This window comes from Ursus arctos, unplaced genomic scaffold, assembly GCF_023065955.2.
Source record: "Ursus arctos isolate Adak ecotype North America unplaced genomic scaffold, UrsArc2.0 scaffold_42, whole genome shotgun sequence".
NCBI lineage: Eukaryota > Metazoa > Chordata > Mammalia > Carnivora > Ursidae > Ursus > Ursus arctos.
The window spans coordinates 575,432-588,913 of NW_026623059.1; the positions used below are offsets into that span (position 1 = coordinate 575,432).

A 13,482-nucleotide genomic window follows, 5' to 3' on the forward strand; every position below is an offset into this window, starting at 1 on the left:
ACTCGTTAAAAAACACAGTTGCTTTTTTGTTTGTCAAGATCCACATATATATTCTTACATCTCAGGTTGATTTCGTGGGTGTTCCAAACGTTTTGATAGATATCCATCTAAATTCAAGGGACTTGTTTAAATGGGGACTTACACCTCCGACATCTTGCCTCAATCTGCCTTTCCTGAGTGAATTTTGGATTGTATGTTAGAAGACACTATAACCCAAAATTGTAAATAAATCAGAACATATGTGTGTGTATATATATATATATATACAGTGAGAATCTATTTGAAATGGGAACAGGATAAAAAAAAAGAAAAAGAAAAGAAAATGAGAAATGTAAAATTTTACCTGAATCATAAGTGAGTCGTGAGGGAGCACCTGAAGCTCCATATATTAATTTCCCCTGGTGCTGGAGATTTCCAGTCCTGTGGGAAATAAGCTTGTCATTCACCTGTTCTTCCAGTTTGTTTTCTGGTAAAAGAACCTGCTGCCTGGCTTCTCAGGTTTCTTTGCCTGGGTGGAGTTTCCCCATCCCTTGCCATGGGTATCAGCTTAGTGTGAGCTGGCCTTCTGTGTGGGGTTTTTTCCCCTGGGAGCTTACTGCTTCTCTTTAAAGGTTCTGAGCAAGTGTGGCCTTGTGGGAATCTCTGGCCCAGAGCCTCAAGGTCGTGGTCCCCTTTGTTCAACAAACCCTTAGAAGTCAAATCATCTCCACTTCTGTGTGTACCAAACTCCACAGATTGTGCAATTCATGCCCACTGCAACCCTCTTGGGGGCGTTCTGGGGAACCACGTTCAACTTTGTGCTTTGTTACCTTACAATTGCTACTGGCTGTGGGCTTGAGAGTGCATGCTCTTCCACGGCTGCTAGATCATGGCTGGTGCCACCCCAGTGTCCTTTCAGGGATCACACCACCCTGAGAACTGTTGCCCAGTTGTGGACCTTGCCACTTTGTGTGCCAATCCTGCAGTTTTCCACCCCCACCTCCACCACCTCTCCTGGGGTAATTCCAGAGACCCACAAGCATCTCTGTCCTTTGTGACTTTGCAATTGAGAGGAACTGTGGGCTCTGTCATGCACCCTTTTCCATGGCTCCCAGGTCATGGCTGGGTGCTCCCCAGTGTCCTTTCATGGGTCACACTGCCCTGAGAGATGTTTTCCTGTGGTGGGCACAAACCCTTTTAGATCTGCTCTGGAATGTTAAATGGCCAGCACCTTCTAGTCCTTTACTGGGTTGTCAGGCAGACAGTGATCTCCCAACCAGCCTGGCTCACAGTTTATGGTGACCAGAGCTGAGAGTCCCTTCTGGGCTCTCTGAGCATAACCAGTCTCCCCTCTCCACTGTTTGAGCTCTGTATAGGTTCAGGCTCCCCCATTCTTTCTGAGTCTCATGGAACAGAGACCACAGTGATCCATCTAGAATTCTGCCCTGTTCTTTTCCTGTGCCCTCTTCAGCAAGGGATGTCTCTCACTGGAGCAGATTTGTAAGGTCTTAATACTTTGTGCTGGTGTTATATCACTTTCTGGTGACTGGCTTATGGTGGCTCCCTCTTCCCTTTGTTTATCTTCAGGTATTTCCCTTGAAGATTCAATGTTCCTCACCTCCCACCTTGCAAAAAGTAGTCGTTTTTCTGCTTGTAGAGATTGAGAAAAATCTTCTTACATCTCAGGTTGAATTCGTGTGCACTCAGAATGGTTGGATAGATACCCAGCCATATTCGAGGGATCAGCCGAAAAGAGAACCACTACTCTGTCGCCTTCTTGTCCCCCTTCTCTCAAAACAAGGACTTTGAATTACACCCTGGACCGGATCGATTCTTTTCCTTCTTTCTTAATGTTTTAAAAAGTTTTATTTAAATTAAATTTAGTTTACACATAGTGTATTATTAGTTTCAGAGGTAGAATTTAGTGGTTTATCAGTTGTATATAACACCCAGCGCTCATTCCATCAAGTGCCCTCCTTAATGCCCATCATCCAGTTACCCCATCCTCTCTTACTCCCCTCCAGCCACCCCCATTTGGAACACACAATTTTGAGTATAATTTCAGAATATGGATGGGGCAATGTTCCTCCTAGAATTCGTGTGTGTGTGTGTGTGTGTGTGTGTGTGTGTGTTGTTGCCCTTTAACATTTTATTTTGAAATCATGTAAATTTGCATAACATTGCTACAATAATATAAAGAATTCCCGTATACCCTTCACCCAGTTTCTGAAATGTTTTTTAATAATAGTTTTTTATTATATTATGTTAGTCACCATACAGTACATCCCTAGTTTATGATGTAAAATTCCATGATGCATTACTTGCATATAACACCCACTGTACCATGCCATATATGCCCTCCTTAATACCCATCACCACCCTATCCCATTCCCCCCCCACCCTGGAAGCCCTCAGTTTGTCTCCCAGAGTCCATAGTCTCTCATGGTTCATTCCCCCTTCTGCTTACACCTCCTTTCGTCTTCCCTTTCTTCTCCTACCGATCTTTCTATTTGTTATGTTCCATAAATGAGTGAAACCATATAATAAATGTCTTTCTCTGCTTGACTTATTTTGCTTAGCATTATCTTCTCCAGTCCCATCCATGTTGCTACAAATGTCGTAAAATCATTCTTTCTCATGGCTGAGTAATATTCTATTGTGTATATGGACTGCGTCTTCTTAATCCAGTCATCTGTTGAAGGGCATCTTGGCTCCTTCTACAATTTGGCTATTGTGGACAATTCTGTTATGAAAATTGGGGTGCTTTAATTTTTTCTCACAGCATTATCTCCTGCAAATCTTTTTAAAACTTGTGTTCAGTTAGCCAATTATACTACATCATTATTTTTTATAGTTTCTTTTATTGTTTTATTTATTTTGTTTGTTTGTTTGTTTATTTATTTATTTATTTATTTATTTATTTATTTATTTATTTTAATACATTCCTGGTGGGAATGGAAGTTGGTATAGCCATTTTGGAAAACAGTGTGGAGGTCCCTTAAAAGTTAAAAATTGAGCTACCCTATGATCCAGCAATTGCACTACTGGGTATTTACCCCAAAGATACAGACTTAGTGAAGAGGAGGGCCATATTCACCCCAATGTTCATAGCAGAATTGTCCATAATAGCAAATACCAATACATTGGTATTTAGGGACAGGAATAAACAATGTAAATGACTCTGTATTTTGTGGTTTTTACTATATCTGCTTTACCAGTAGAAAAATTTTCTAAGTCAGAGAGTGAAGAGGTAAGCACAGAATCACATCTGAGGAGAGGGTCCCTGGGGGAAACTGCTCTATGGAGAGGAAGCCCCAGAACCTGACAGGAAACCTGCCCATAACCTCCATGTGCAGCTGCTCCTGGGGCTTAAGGACAGAATTGGTGACTAGTGTGCACCCCCTGCTGGTTCAGATCCCCTCCTACAGTGAGGCTTGTGTCTGGGCTCACACTGATGTCCCCTCACTGTGTCCTTGGCACAGTAATACACGGCCGTGTCGTCGGCTCTCAGGCTGTTCATCTGCAGGTACAGCGTATTCTTGCTGTTGTCTCTGGAGATGGTGAATCGGCCCTTCACAGAGTCTGCGTAGTATGTGCTACTACCACTGCTAATACCTGCGACCCACTGCAGCCCCTTCCCTGGAGCCTGGAGGACCCAGCTCATGTAGTAGCTACTGAAGCTGAATCCAGAGGGTGCACAGGAGAGTCTCAGGGACCCCCCAGGCTTCACCAGGTCTCCCCCAGACTCCACCAGTTGCACCTCACACTGGACACCTGCAGACAAAAGACATCCTGGTCAGGAAACTGTCACACACCCACTGTTTGTCTCCCTCAGGTCCACTCACATACTCCATGTCTCTTGTTCAGCATGGATTACCTTTTAAAAGAGCAACAAGGAAAACCCACCCAAGCACAGACTCCATGGTGAGCTCTCTGTGTTCTGTCCTGATACTTATCAGAACACCTGGAAACCCTGGGGCTGGGGCTCCTCTCCCATCTGCAGAGTCAGGGTTGGGCTGTTTTAATCAGCGGAGGGAGGGCCCTATTTGCATGACCTCTGACTATATATTCAGCTTGGGATCTATGCTGACATAGCAGTCAATAACCAGAGCAAATGTGATTGCCTTTGTTTTGGTGGTATTGACCACTTTTTTTTAAAAAAATATGACTTTTCATTTTATAACTTTTCCATGTATGTACGTAGCCTCCTTGTGTGACTTCATTTTTATATACTCACGTAAATCTTGCAAGATAGCTGTTATGTTATCCCATAATGAATCATAAACTTACACCCAGAATTTTAGAGGGTTTGCGAGGTGTTCAAGAACACATATAGGGTTAGAGTGAACCCCAGTATTCAAGGAGGACCTACTGCCCCTGAAACTCCGAGGACAGAGATGGCAGGCTTGTTGGTAATATTGAACCCCTAGTGTAATGGGGACAGGATGATTTTACCTGCTCTAGAGTTACTTAAAATGAGAGCATTAGGGTTCGTGCACGTGTATTTTCTAACATGTCAATATCTATACATTCCTCCCAGGTCATCTCTGTGTTTATTAGTTTTGATGAGTGTACTAGACACAGGATGCACTGCACACATGCAGAATGTGTCATATGATAAACACTGGAGTCACAATCAACATTATCCAGAGTCAGCAAACCAATTCTCCCTCAAATTTCCTGTATTTTCCCTGGAATTCCTCCTCCTTCTTCTCTTTTTCTCCCTGTCCCCACATAACTTGGGTATTTCTCATGTTACTTAAACTAGTTGTAATTTAGAAGAGTGTATAGATGTGCAATTATAGTGTGTGTAATTTCATTTGTAGGACTTTCTTTTTCTCTGCATATATCCTTGAGAATTCAACTATGTTGCTGTCTGTAGCAAGAATCATGTATTTCAATGTTTGGCAGCTTTCCTAAGAGTGAACATAGCAGAATTTTATTTATTTATTTATTTTTAAAGATTTTATTTATTTATTTATTTGATAGAGAGAGACAGCCAGCAAGAGAGGGAACACAAGCAGGGGAAGTGGGAGAGGAAGAAGCAGGCTCATAGCGGAGGAGCCTGATGTGGGGCTCGATCCCATAATGCCGGGATCACGCCCTGAGCCGAAGGCAGACGCTTAACGATTGTGCCACCCAAGCACCCCCAGAATTTTATTTTTTAAGTGGTTCGTTGGGATAAGAATTTTTCCCAGTTTCTGATATTACACTGAATTTGCTTCTCACTGTGCAGATGTAGATATGGAGCTCAGAGAATGTAGCAGTTTCAGTGATCTGCTTTACTGTTCTTCTGGTTTCTATTTCATTGATTTCTGCTCGAATCTTTATTATTTCTCTACTTCTGCTTTATTTAGGCTTTATTTGCTGTTCCTTTCCAGCTCCTTTAGGTGTAAAGTTTGCTTGTGGATTTGAGTTTTTCTAAATTTTTGAGAGAGGGATGTATTGCAGTGTACTTCTTCCTGAGGACCACCTTTCTTGTTTCCTACAGGTCTTGAACAGGTGCGCTTCCTTTTCCTTAGTTTCCACGATTTTTTAAATTCTTCTTTAATGTCCTTGTTCACCCATTCATTATTTAGTAGGGTGCTCTTTCACTTCCAAATTTCCTCTTGTGAATGATTTCACAGTGATTTCCAGTTTCAAAGCCTCGTGGTCTGAAAATATGCAGGGAATGGTCCGCATCTCTTGGTATCTGTTGAGACCTGATTTGTGACCCAGGATGTGATCTATTCTGGAATAATGTCCATGAGCACTCATGAGCAATGAGTATTCTGTTGTGTTAGGATGGAATGCTGTGTATATATGTGTGAGGTCCATCTGGTCCAATGTGTCATTCAAAGCTCTTGTTTCATTGTTGGTCTTCTGCTTAGATGATCTGTCCATTGCTGGGAGTGGAGTGTTGAAGTCCCTTGCTAGTAATATATGATTATCAATGTTTTTCTTTACTTTGGTAAAGGGATTTTGTGTTCTTGGTTACATGCAGGATATGTGTATCATAGAAGGTGAAGTTATGACCATGTTCTTTTCTTTATATTCAGAATGAGTGTGACTTAACAGAGATGCTTATGGATGCCCAGGTTTACCGAAGGTTGATTTATGGTGGTTAACCCTGTGTCAGCGTGACTGGGCCATGGCTGTCCATATTAAACATTGTTTCTGTGGGTGCCTGTAATGCTGTTTCCAGAGGAGATTGGTATTCGCACCCATGGTCTCTGTGTAAGTGGGCGTCATCCAATTCATTAAGGTTCTGAAGAGAATGAAATGCAGAGGGAGGAAGAATTCCCTCACTCTTCCTTCCTGCATGCTTGATCTGGAACATTCCTGTCCTCCTGCCTCTGGAGACAGGTACACATTTATGTCCCCAGGTTCCCCAGCTTGTGCTACTTCCATCACAGCTAATACATGAGACCCACTGCAGCCCCCTCCCTGGAGCCTTGCAGACCCAATTTATCCTAATCCTAACCCTAACCCTAACCCTGCATAGGATGGTCTTACGGACCCCCCCAGCTTTCACCAGATCTCCTCAGACTCCACCAGCTGCACCTCACACTGGACACCTGCAAACACAAGACATCTGGGTCAGGAAACTTTCATGCATCCAATGTTTCTCTCACTCATATCCACTCACATACTCAATGTCTCTTGTTCACCATAAATTGTTCACCATAAATTACCTTTTATTTTTATTTTTTATATTAATTTCTTATTATGTTATGTTAGTCACCATACAGTGCATCCCTAGTTTTCGATGTAATGTTCCATGATTCATTATTTGAATATAACACCCAGTGCACCATGCTATATGTGCCCTTCTTAATACCCATCACTGGCCTATCCCAGTCCCCCACCCCCATCCCCTCTGAAGCCCTCAGTTTGTTTCCCAATGTCCATAGTCTCTCATGGTTCATTCCCCCTTCTGTTTACCCCCCTTCATTCTTCCCTTTCTTCTCCTACCAATCTTGCTATTTCTTATGTACCATAAATGAGTGAAACCATATGATACTTGTCTTCCTCTGCTTGACTTATTTCAGTTAGCATTGTCTCCTCCAGTCCTGTCCATGTTGCTGCAAATGTTGGGTAATCATCCTTTCTGATGGCTGAGTAATATTCCATTGTATATATGGACCACATCTTCTTTATCCATTCATCTCTTGGAGGACATTTCGGCTCCTTCCACAATTTAGGTATTGTGGACAATACTGCTATGAACATTGGGGTGCATATGGCCTTTCTCTTCACTATGTCTGTATCTTTGGGGTAATGACCCAATTGTGCAATTGCTGGGTCACAGGGTAGCTCTATTTTTAACATTTTGAGGGACCTCCACACTGTTTTCCAAAGTGGCTGTACCAACATGCATTCCCACCAACAGTGTAAGAGGGATCCCCATTCTCCACATCCTCTCCAACGTTTGTTGTTTCTTGCCTTGTCCATTTATGCCATTCTAACTGGTGTAAGGTTGTATCTCAGTGTGGTTTTGATTTGAATTTCCCTGATGGCTAATGATCTTGAACATTTGTTCATGTGTCTGTTAGCCATTTGCATGTCTCCATTGGAAAAATGTCTGTTCATATCTTCTGCCCATTTTTTTATTTGATTATTTGATTCCCGTGTATTGAGTTTGAGAAGTTCTTTGTAGATCTTGGATACCAGTCTTTTATCTGTAGTGTCATTTGCAAATATATTATCCCATTCCATGGGCTGCCTCTTAGTTTTTTTGACTGTTTCCTTGGCTGTGCAGAAGCTTTATATCTTGATGAAGTCCCACAAGTTCATTTTTCCTTTTTTTTCTCTTCCCTTTGGAGATGTGTCATGAAAAAAGTTGTTGTGGCTGATATAAAAAAGGTTGCAGCCTATGTTTTCCTCTATGATTTTGAAGGATTCTTGTCTCACATTGACATCTTTCATGCATTTGGAGCTTATCTTTGTGTATGGTGTGAGAGAGTGGTCAAGTTTCACTCTTTTGCATATAGCTGTCCAATTTTCCCAGCACCATTTATGAAGAGACTGTCTTTTCTCCACTGGATATTTTTTCCTGATTTGTCAGATTGGTTGCCCAAAGAGCCGAGGGTCCATTTCTGGGTTCTCTATTCTGTTCCATTGGTGTATGTGTCTGTTTTTGTGCCAGTACCATGCTGTCTTTGTGATCACAGCTTTGTAGTAGAGCTTGAAATCTGGCAATGTGATGCCCCCAGCTTTGTTTTTCCTTTTCAACAATTCCTTGATGATTCGGGGCTGTTTCTGGTTCCACACAAATTTAAGGGCTGTTTGTTCCAGTTCTTTGAAAAATGTCATTGGTATTTTGATCGGGATGGCATTGAAAGTGTAGATTGCTCTGGGTAGCATAGACATTTTAACTATGTTTATTCTTCTAATCCCTGAGTATGTAATGTTTTTCCACCTTTTTGTGTCTTCTTCAGTGTCTTTCAAGAGTGATAAATGAATTAGAAACTAGGAGTTAAAAGAAGGGAGAATGAACCGTGAGAGCCTATGGACACTGGGAAACAAACTGAGGGCTTCCAAGGGGAGGGGGGTGGAGGATAGGGATAGGTCAGTGATGGGTATTAAGGAGGGCACGTATCACATGGTGCACTGGGTGTTATACGCAAGTAATGAATCATGGAACTTTACATCAAAACCTTGGGATGTACTGTTTGGTGACTAACATAATATAATAAAAATATTTTAAAAAAAGAAATGAAGTGCACAATAGAGCAGATCAGCAAAACTAGAAGCTGGTTCTTTGAAAGACTAAATAAGATCAATAAGCCACTGGCCAAACTTATTCAAAAGAATAGAGAAAGGACTCAAATTAACCTTGTTTTTCTGATCTGTTGTGTTGTTTTTTAGTTTTTATAACTTTATTTCTATTTATTTCTGCTTTGATCTTTACTGTTTCCTTCCTTCAACTGTATTTACACTTCAGTTGTACTTTCTCTAGTTCCTTTGGTTGTAAGGTCAAGTGGTTTATCTCAGATTTTTCTTGCATCTTGAGTTCTTCCTGTATGCTGTATATTTCTGTCTGAGGACCACATTTCCTAGAGAAATTAGGTGAAGGTGATAAAGGTTTTATATTCTTGTGTAGTGAGTGAGTGAGTGAGTGAGTGAGTGTGTGTGTGTGTGTGAGAGAGAGAGAGAGAGAGAGAGAGAGAGAATGAAAGAGATCTTCAGACTCCACATCACAGAACACCAGGAAGGTGTCCACTGCTTTCCCATGTTATCACTAACATTGATGCTGTGAGCATGGTTTAAGACAGTGACCCCCATCAAGACTCTTCTGCACTTGCTTTGGGTTGTCGATGTCTCTGTAGCCTCATGTTCAGCACACAGTTAATGCTGCTTTTAGCAAGTTTGCATGTTCAGCTGGGTGTTCCTGTGATGCACATTTTTAAGGCTTGTTTTACTCAGCTTCAATCTCTTGAGAACACATCCGTGTTGCCATGTGTAGCACAAATCACCACTTTTAATTCCTGGCAGCATTCCAGACAATGACCACAGGAGAATTTTATTTTTTTTTAAGCAGTTGTTTTGGATTGGGATCATATCCAGCTTCTGGTATTTCAATCTTGTTGCTTCCTAGCCTGGACTTGAAGGTGTAGACTTCAGAGAATGTACTATTTATATGCTCTCCACAACAACAACTAACCTGAAGTAGGTGTGGGGGAGTACCTTTGCATGGATGTGGACGTTTATCCACCTTGGGGGGTTTTCTTATTATGTAGATATTCTTGGAAATCAATTTCACACATGAAAATTCGTATTTATTCATTTATTTACTCAATTCCCTCATAATGTTATGTTTAAGATTAGTGTTAGTGGTTGCTAAGGGTTAGAATTAAGGGTTAGGGTTAGGGTCTAAGGACTAGGCCTGAGGGCATGTGCCTTGTATCCTGCAGTTCAGAGACCTCCCCAGAGAGTAAGTCTCAATATTGACTGGGATTAGAATAGCCTTGGGAGCTGTCTCCTGAGCTGAGGCAAGAATGGGACTTGGGTTCTAAGTCCTTGTTTTTAGAAATGTTGATTTTAATGCCAGTTAGTTACCATGCAGTGTGATATTATGTGTTCTTTATAGTGATTCAGTACTTCCATGCAAGTCCTGGTGCTCATCTCAGCAAGTGCTCTCTTTCTTTTTTTAATAATAATTATTATTATGTTATGATAGTCACCATGCAGTATATCCTTAGTTTTTGATGTGGTGTTCCATGATTCATTAGTTGCGTATAACACCCAGTGCACCATGCAGTACGTGCCCTCCTCACTACCCATCACCAGCCTATCCCAATCCCCCACCCCCGTCCCCTCTTTCAACCCCACCCGATGTGTTATTCATTCCCTACCTTCAATCCCTCTGATAACCAGAGTGTGTTTTCTGTAGTTATGTGCCTGTTTTTTTTATTTTTCCTCTCTCTCCTTTTTCCCCCTTTCCTCACTACAAGTGTGTTCATGTGTAAACTATGTAATACTATGGCAGAGCTGTTAGATTTTATCATCAGTTATTGTTATGTAGTTGGTGCAAAACCCATTAGAAAAGGATTGCTTACATATCAGAAGATGAAGGATAAGTAATGTAGGTGCCTTGAGGGTTTCCAGTAATGAACACGCCAGGAAGAATCTATCCTCATGACCAGAGGGAGAGTCAGAAATGCAGGTGGGTTTCAGGTTGGGGACACATGGTACCAATGACATATCCAATGAGTGAGCTGCACATCTCACAGCAGTCAGTATAACAAGTCTGTAAGGAGATGGTAAGCCTCAAATCCCCTTGGTCATCACGGCCATATCTTCTAGAAATGCCAGAGGAAATGCCTGGGTTCATGTGTCCCTAACTCTTAGTCTGTTCCAGCTCCTGTAACACTGTACACAGACTGGGTGGTTTTAAACAACAGACACTCATTTCTCACAGTGCTGGAGTCTGGAACATTCAGGACAAGGTGCAGGCAGATGTGATGTCTGAAGAGCACCCTCATCCGGGGCTGTCCATTGCCTGTCACCTCACATGGGGTCAGGGGGCAGGGAGTTTACTCAGTTGTGGTGTGTAAGGGCACTACTCCCATCATGAGGCTGCACCCTCCTGACCTAAATGCCTCCCTAAGGCCCAACTCCTCGTCCCATCACATTATCGTTAGGTTTGTTTATGAGGATGCTTGAGGTCACACACATTGAGCTGAAGTCAACAACCGAAGGATCAAAGAGTGTTTCCTTGCAGATGAAAAGCCCCTCCCCTCTAGCACCTCAAAGTGAGGATCTCATGGATCCAGTAGAAGCTTCTGGTGTCTGCGTGCACACGGTGAACACAGAACCTTCAGAACCAGCTGGTGACCTTGGGGAGTGGACAGCTTCCACTGCAGACACCCAGCAAGACCTCAGTCGACTTCTAATAGCTTCCTTATTAGTATTGTCGGCTTATATGTTATCATTCTCATTTTCTAGGGACTCAGGTGGTCTTCACCTATTTGATCAGTTATCTTCCTTTTCACTTATTTTTATAGTTGCATGGAATTAGGCATGAGACTTTATCTTCTGATGATTCATTACTGCACCAGAAGCCCCCTTGCTCTGTCTTCTCCTGCACCACACATGGGACATCGGATAGGAAAGCCGAGATTCTGTGCCTTTGATGTTCTAGATCCCTTGGGATTTTCCAGCACTGAGCCATGAGAAAATCCCTGATGTCATGTCCTTTCCTGGTTTTATTAAAGCATTTCTGACACGCTGTGTGACATTCCCTGAGATCGATAAGCATTGTGTATTCTCCCATGTGTGTCGTATCATCTGATTCACCAACTGTATCAAGCTTGGTGGGGGTCCCTCTGCTTCTGGATGATGTCAGCTAACTAGATGTTGTAAGCATGGTGTCCACACAACACCCCCAGCACTAGGGCCCTTCTCCTCTGGCTTTGGCTTCATGATGCTTCTGTGCCTGATGTCCAGCATGAACTGTATTTTACTGGCTCGTCGTTCGTACACTGGTTTGTGTGGTGCTGTGTTGTTGAGTCCTGCTGAAACTTTTACAGACTTAGCAGACTGACATCAGAATGTCTGTATATAATTGTCATTTAGGGAAAAGGTGAAGCCGTGTAAGTGACGTTCTGCTTTTTGTGCATGGAAGTATAGTTTTCTCCTGTTACAACCAACCTTTGTATTCACAGATGTAAGAGTAAGATGAAATCATTATTCGAGAGAGGCCCCTGGGGAAACTGTTTTATGGAGAGGATGCCCCACACGGTGACAGGAGACGAGCGTTTACTCTCCACCTGCACCTGCTGCTGGTGTGGAAAGTGTATTTGTGGGTCTTGAGTGCCGCACGCTGATCTGAGTGTGCCCTGTCTCCTGAGTGCGCCTGACTCTTGAGCACCCCCTGGTGACCTGAGCTCCCAGAGATGACCTGAGATCCCAGAGATGACCTGAGAGCCCCCTGGTGTCCTGAGCACTCCCTGGTGGATTCTGAGGGCCCCTGCTGTCCTGCCCCTACTGTGTCCCTGCAGGAAGGTTTGTGTCTGGGCTCACATTGATGTCTCCTCTTTGTGCCTCTGGCACAGCAATACACGGCCGTGTCCTCGGTGGTCACAGAACTCAGCTGCAGGGAGACCTGGTTTTTGGACGTGTCAGCAGTGATGGAGATGTGGCCCTGGAAAGTCGGGTTGTAGCTTGTGCTACCTGTCCAGTACCCCATCCACTCCAATGCTCTCCCAGGGCGCTGGCAGATCCAGTTCCAATAGTAACTGCTGGTGACAGAGCCCCCAGAGACAACACAGTTGAGAGAGAGGGTCTGTGAGGGCTTCACCAGCCCTGGGCCTGACGCCTGAAGTGTAAGTTGAGACAGGACACCTAGGGACAAAGAGAGTCATGGTGAGTCGGTCCCATCCCACAGAAAGGCCCCCGTCTATCCCAGAGCGTCCAGACCCTTACCCAGGGGAGCTGCCAGAAGGCAGAGGAGGGACCACAGCATCTGCATGGCTGTCTGCAGGATGGAGACCCAGCACACTGGCCTCTGCCTGTGATGCTGATTTCTTCTGGGAGCACCCAGGTGATTTGCATGTGGGTCCCCGCAGAGACGGGGAAGCATTAAAAGATCCTGAGCCCTGGTGACAGTCACTAGTTCTTGGTGTCCCCATGGTGGGTGGTGTGAGGACCCACTGAGCCTGTTCCTAGTGATCTAGGCTGAGCTCTCATTCCCCCCCCTAGAGATTCTATATTCTTGTTAATATTTTTGTGAATATTTTTTCAAGTCTACACATCATCTTGACCATTGTTACTCTGAACTCCATTTCTGATAATTTGGTTATATCCATATTCATCAGTTCTGTGGCAGAGGCCACAGACTCATTATCTTTTTATTGCTGGGGGGGATTTCTCTTTCTATAATTCTGGTGAGGAGAGGTTGCGGGGTTGCCCAGAGCCCAAATTATTGACCAGGACCCAGGCAGTGTGCACTTGTTTTATAGGGACCTTAGGGATGTGGGCTTCTTGATTTTTCAGCCTGCCTTCTGGCTGAGGGGTCTG

General features: G+C 43.4%; 2 gene segments (V, D, J or C); both read right to left on the bottom strand.

The window, feature by feature from the left end:
- Positions 1-3,367: 3,367 nt before the first annotated feature.
- LOC113249143 (immunoglobulin heavy variable 3-23-like) lies at positions 3,368-3,902 on the bottom strand. The segment is given in 2 exon segments: positions 3,368-3,753; positions 3,857-3,902. Coding segments are annotated over 2 exon segments (432 nt in total).
- A 2,587-nt stretch (positions 3,903-6,489) lies between these two features.
- LOC113249145 (immunoglobulin heavy variable 4-59-like) lies at positions 6,490-12,934 on the bottom strand. The segment is given in 3 exon segments: positions 6,490-6,536; positions 12,487-12,807; positions 12,889-12,934. Coding segments are annotated over 3 exon segments (414 nt in total).
- Between the last annotated feature and the right edge of the window lie 548 nt (positions 12,935-13,482).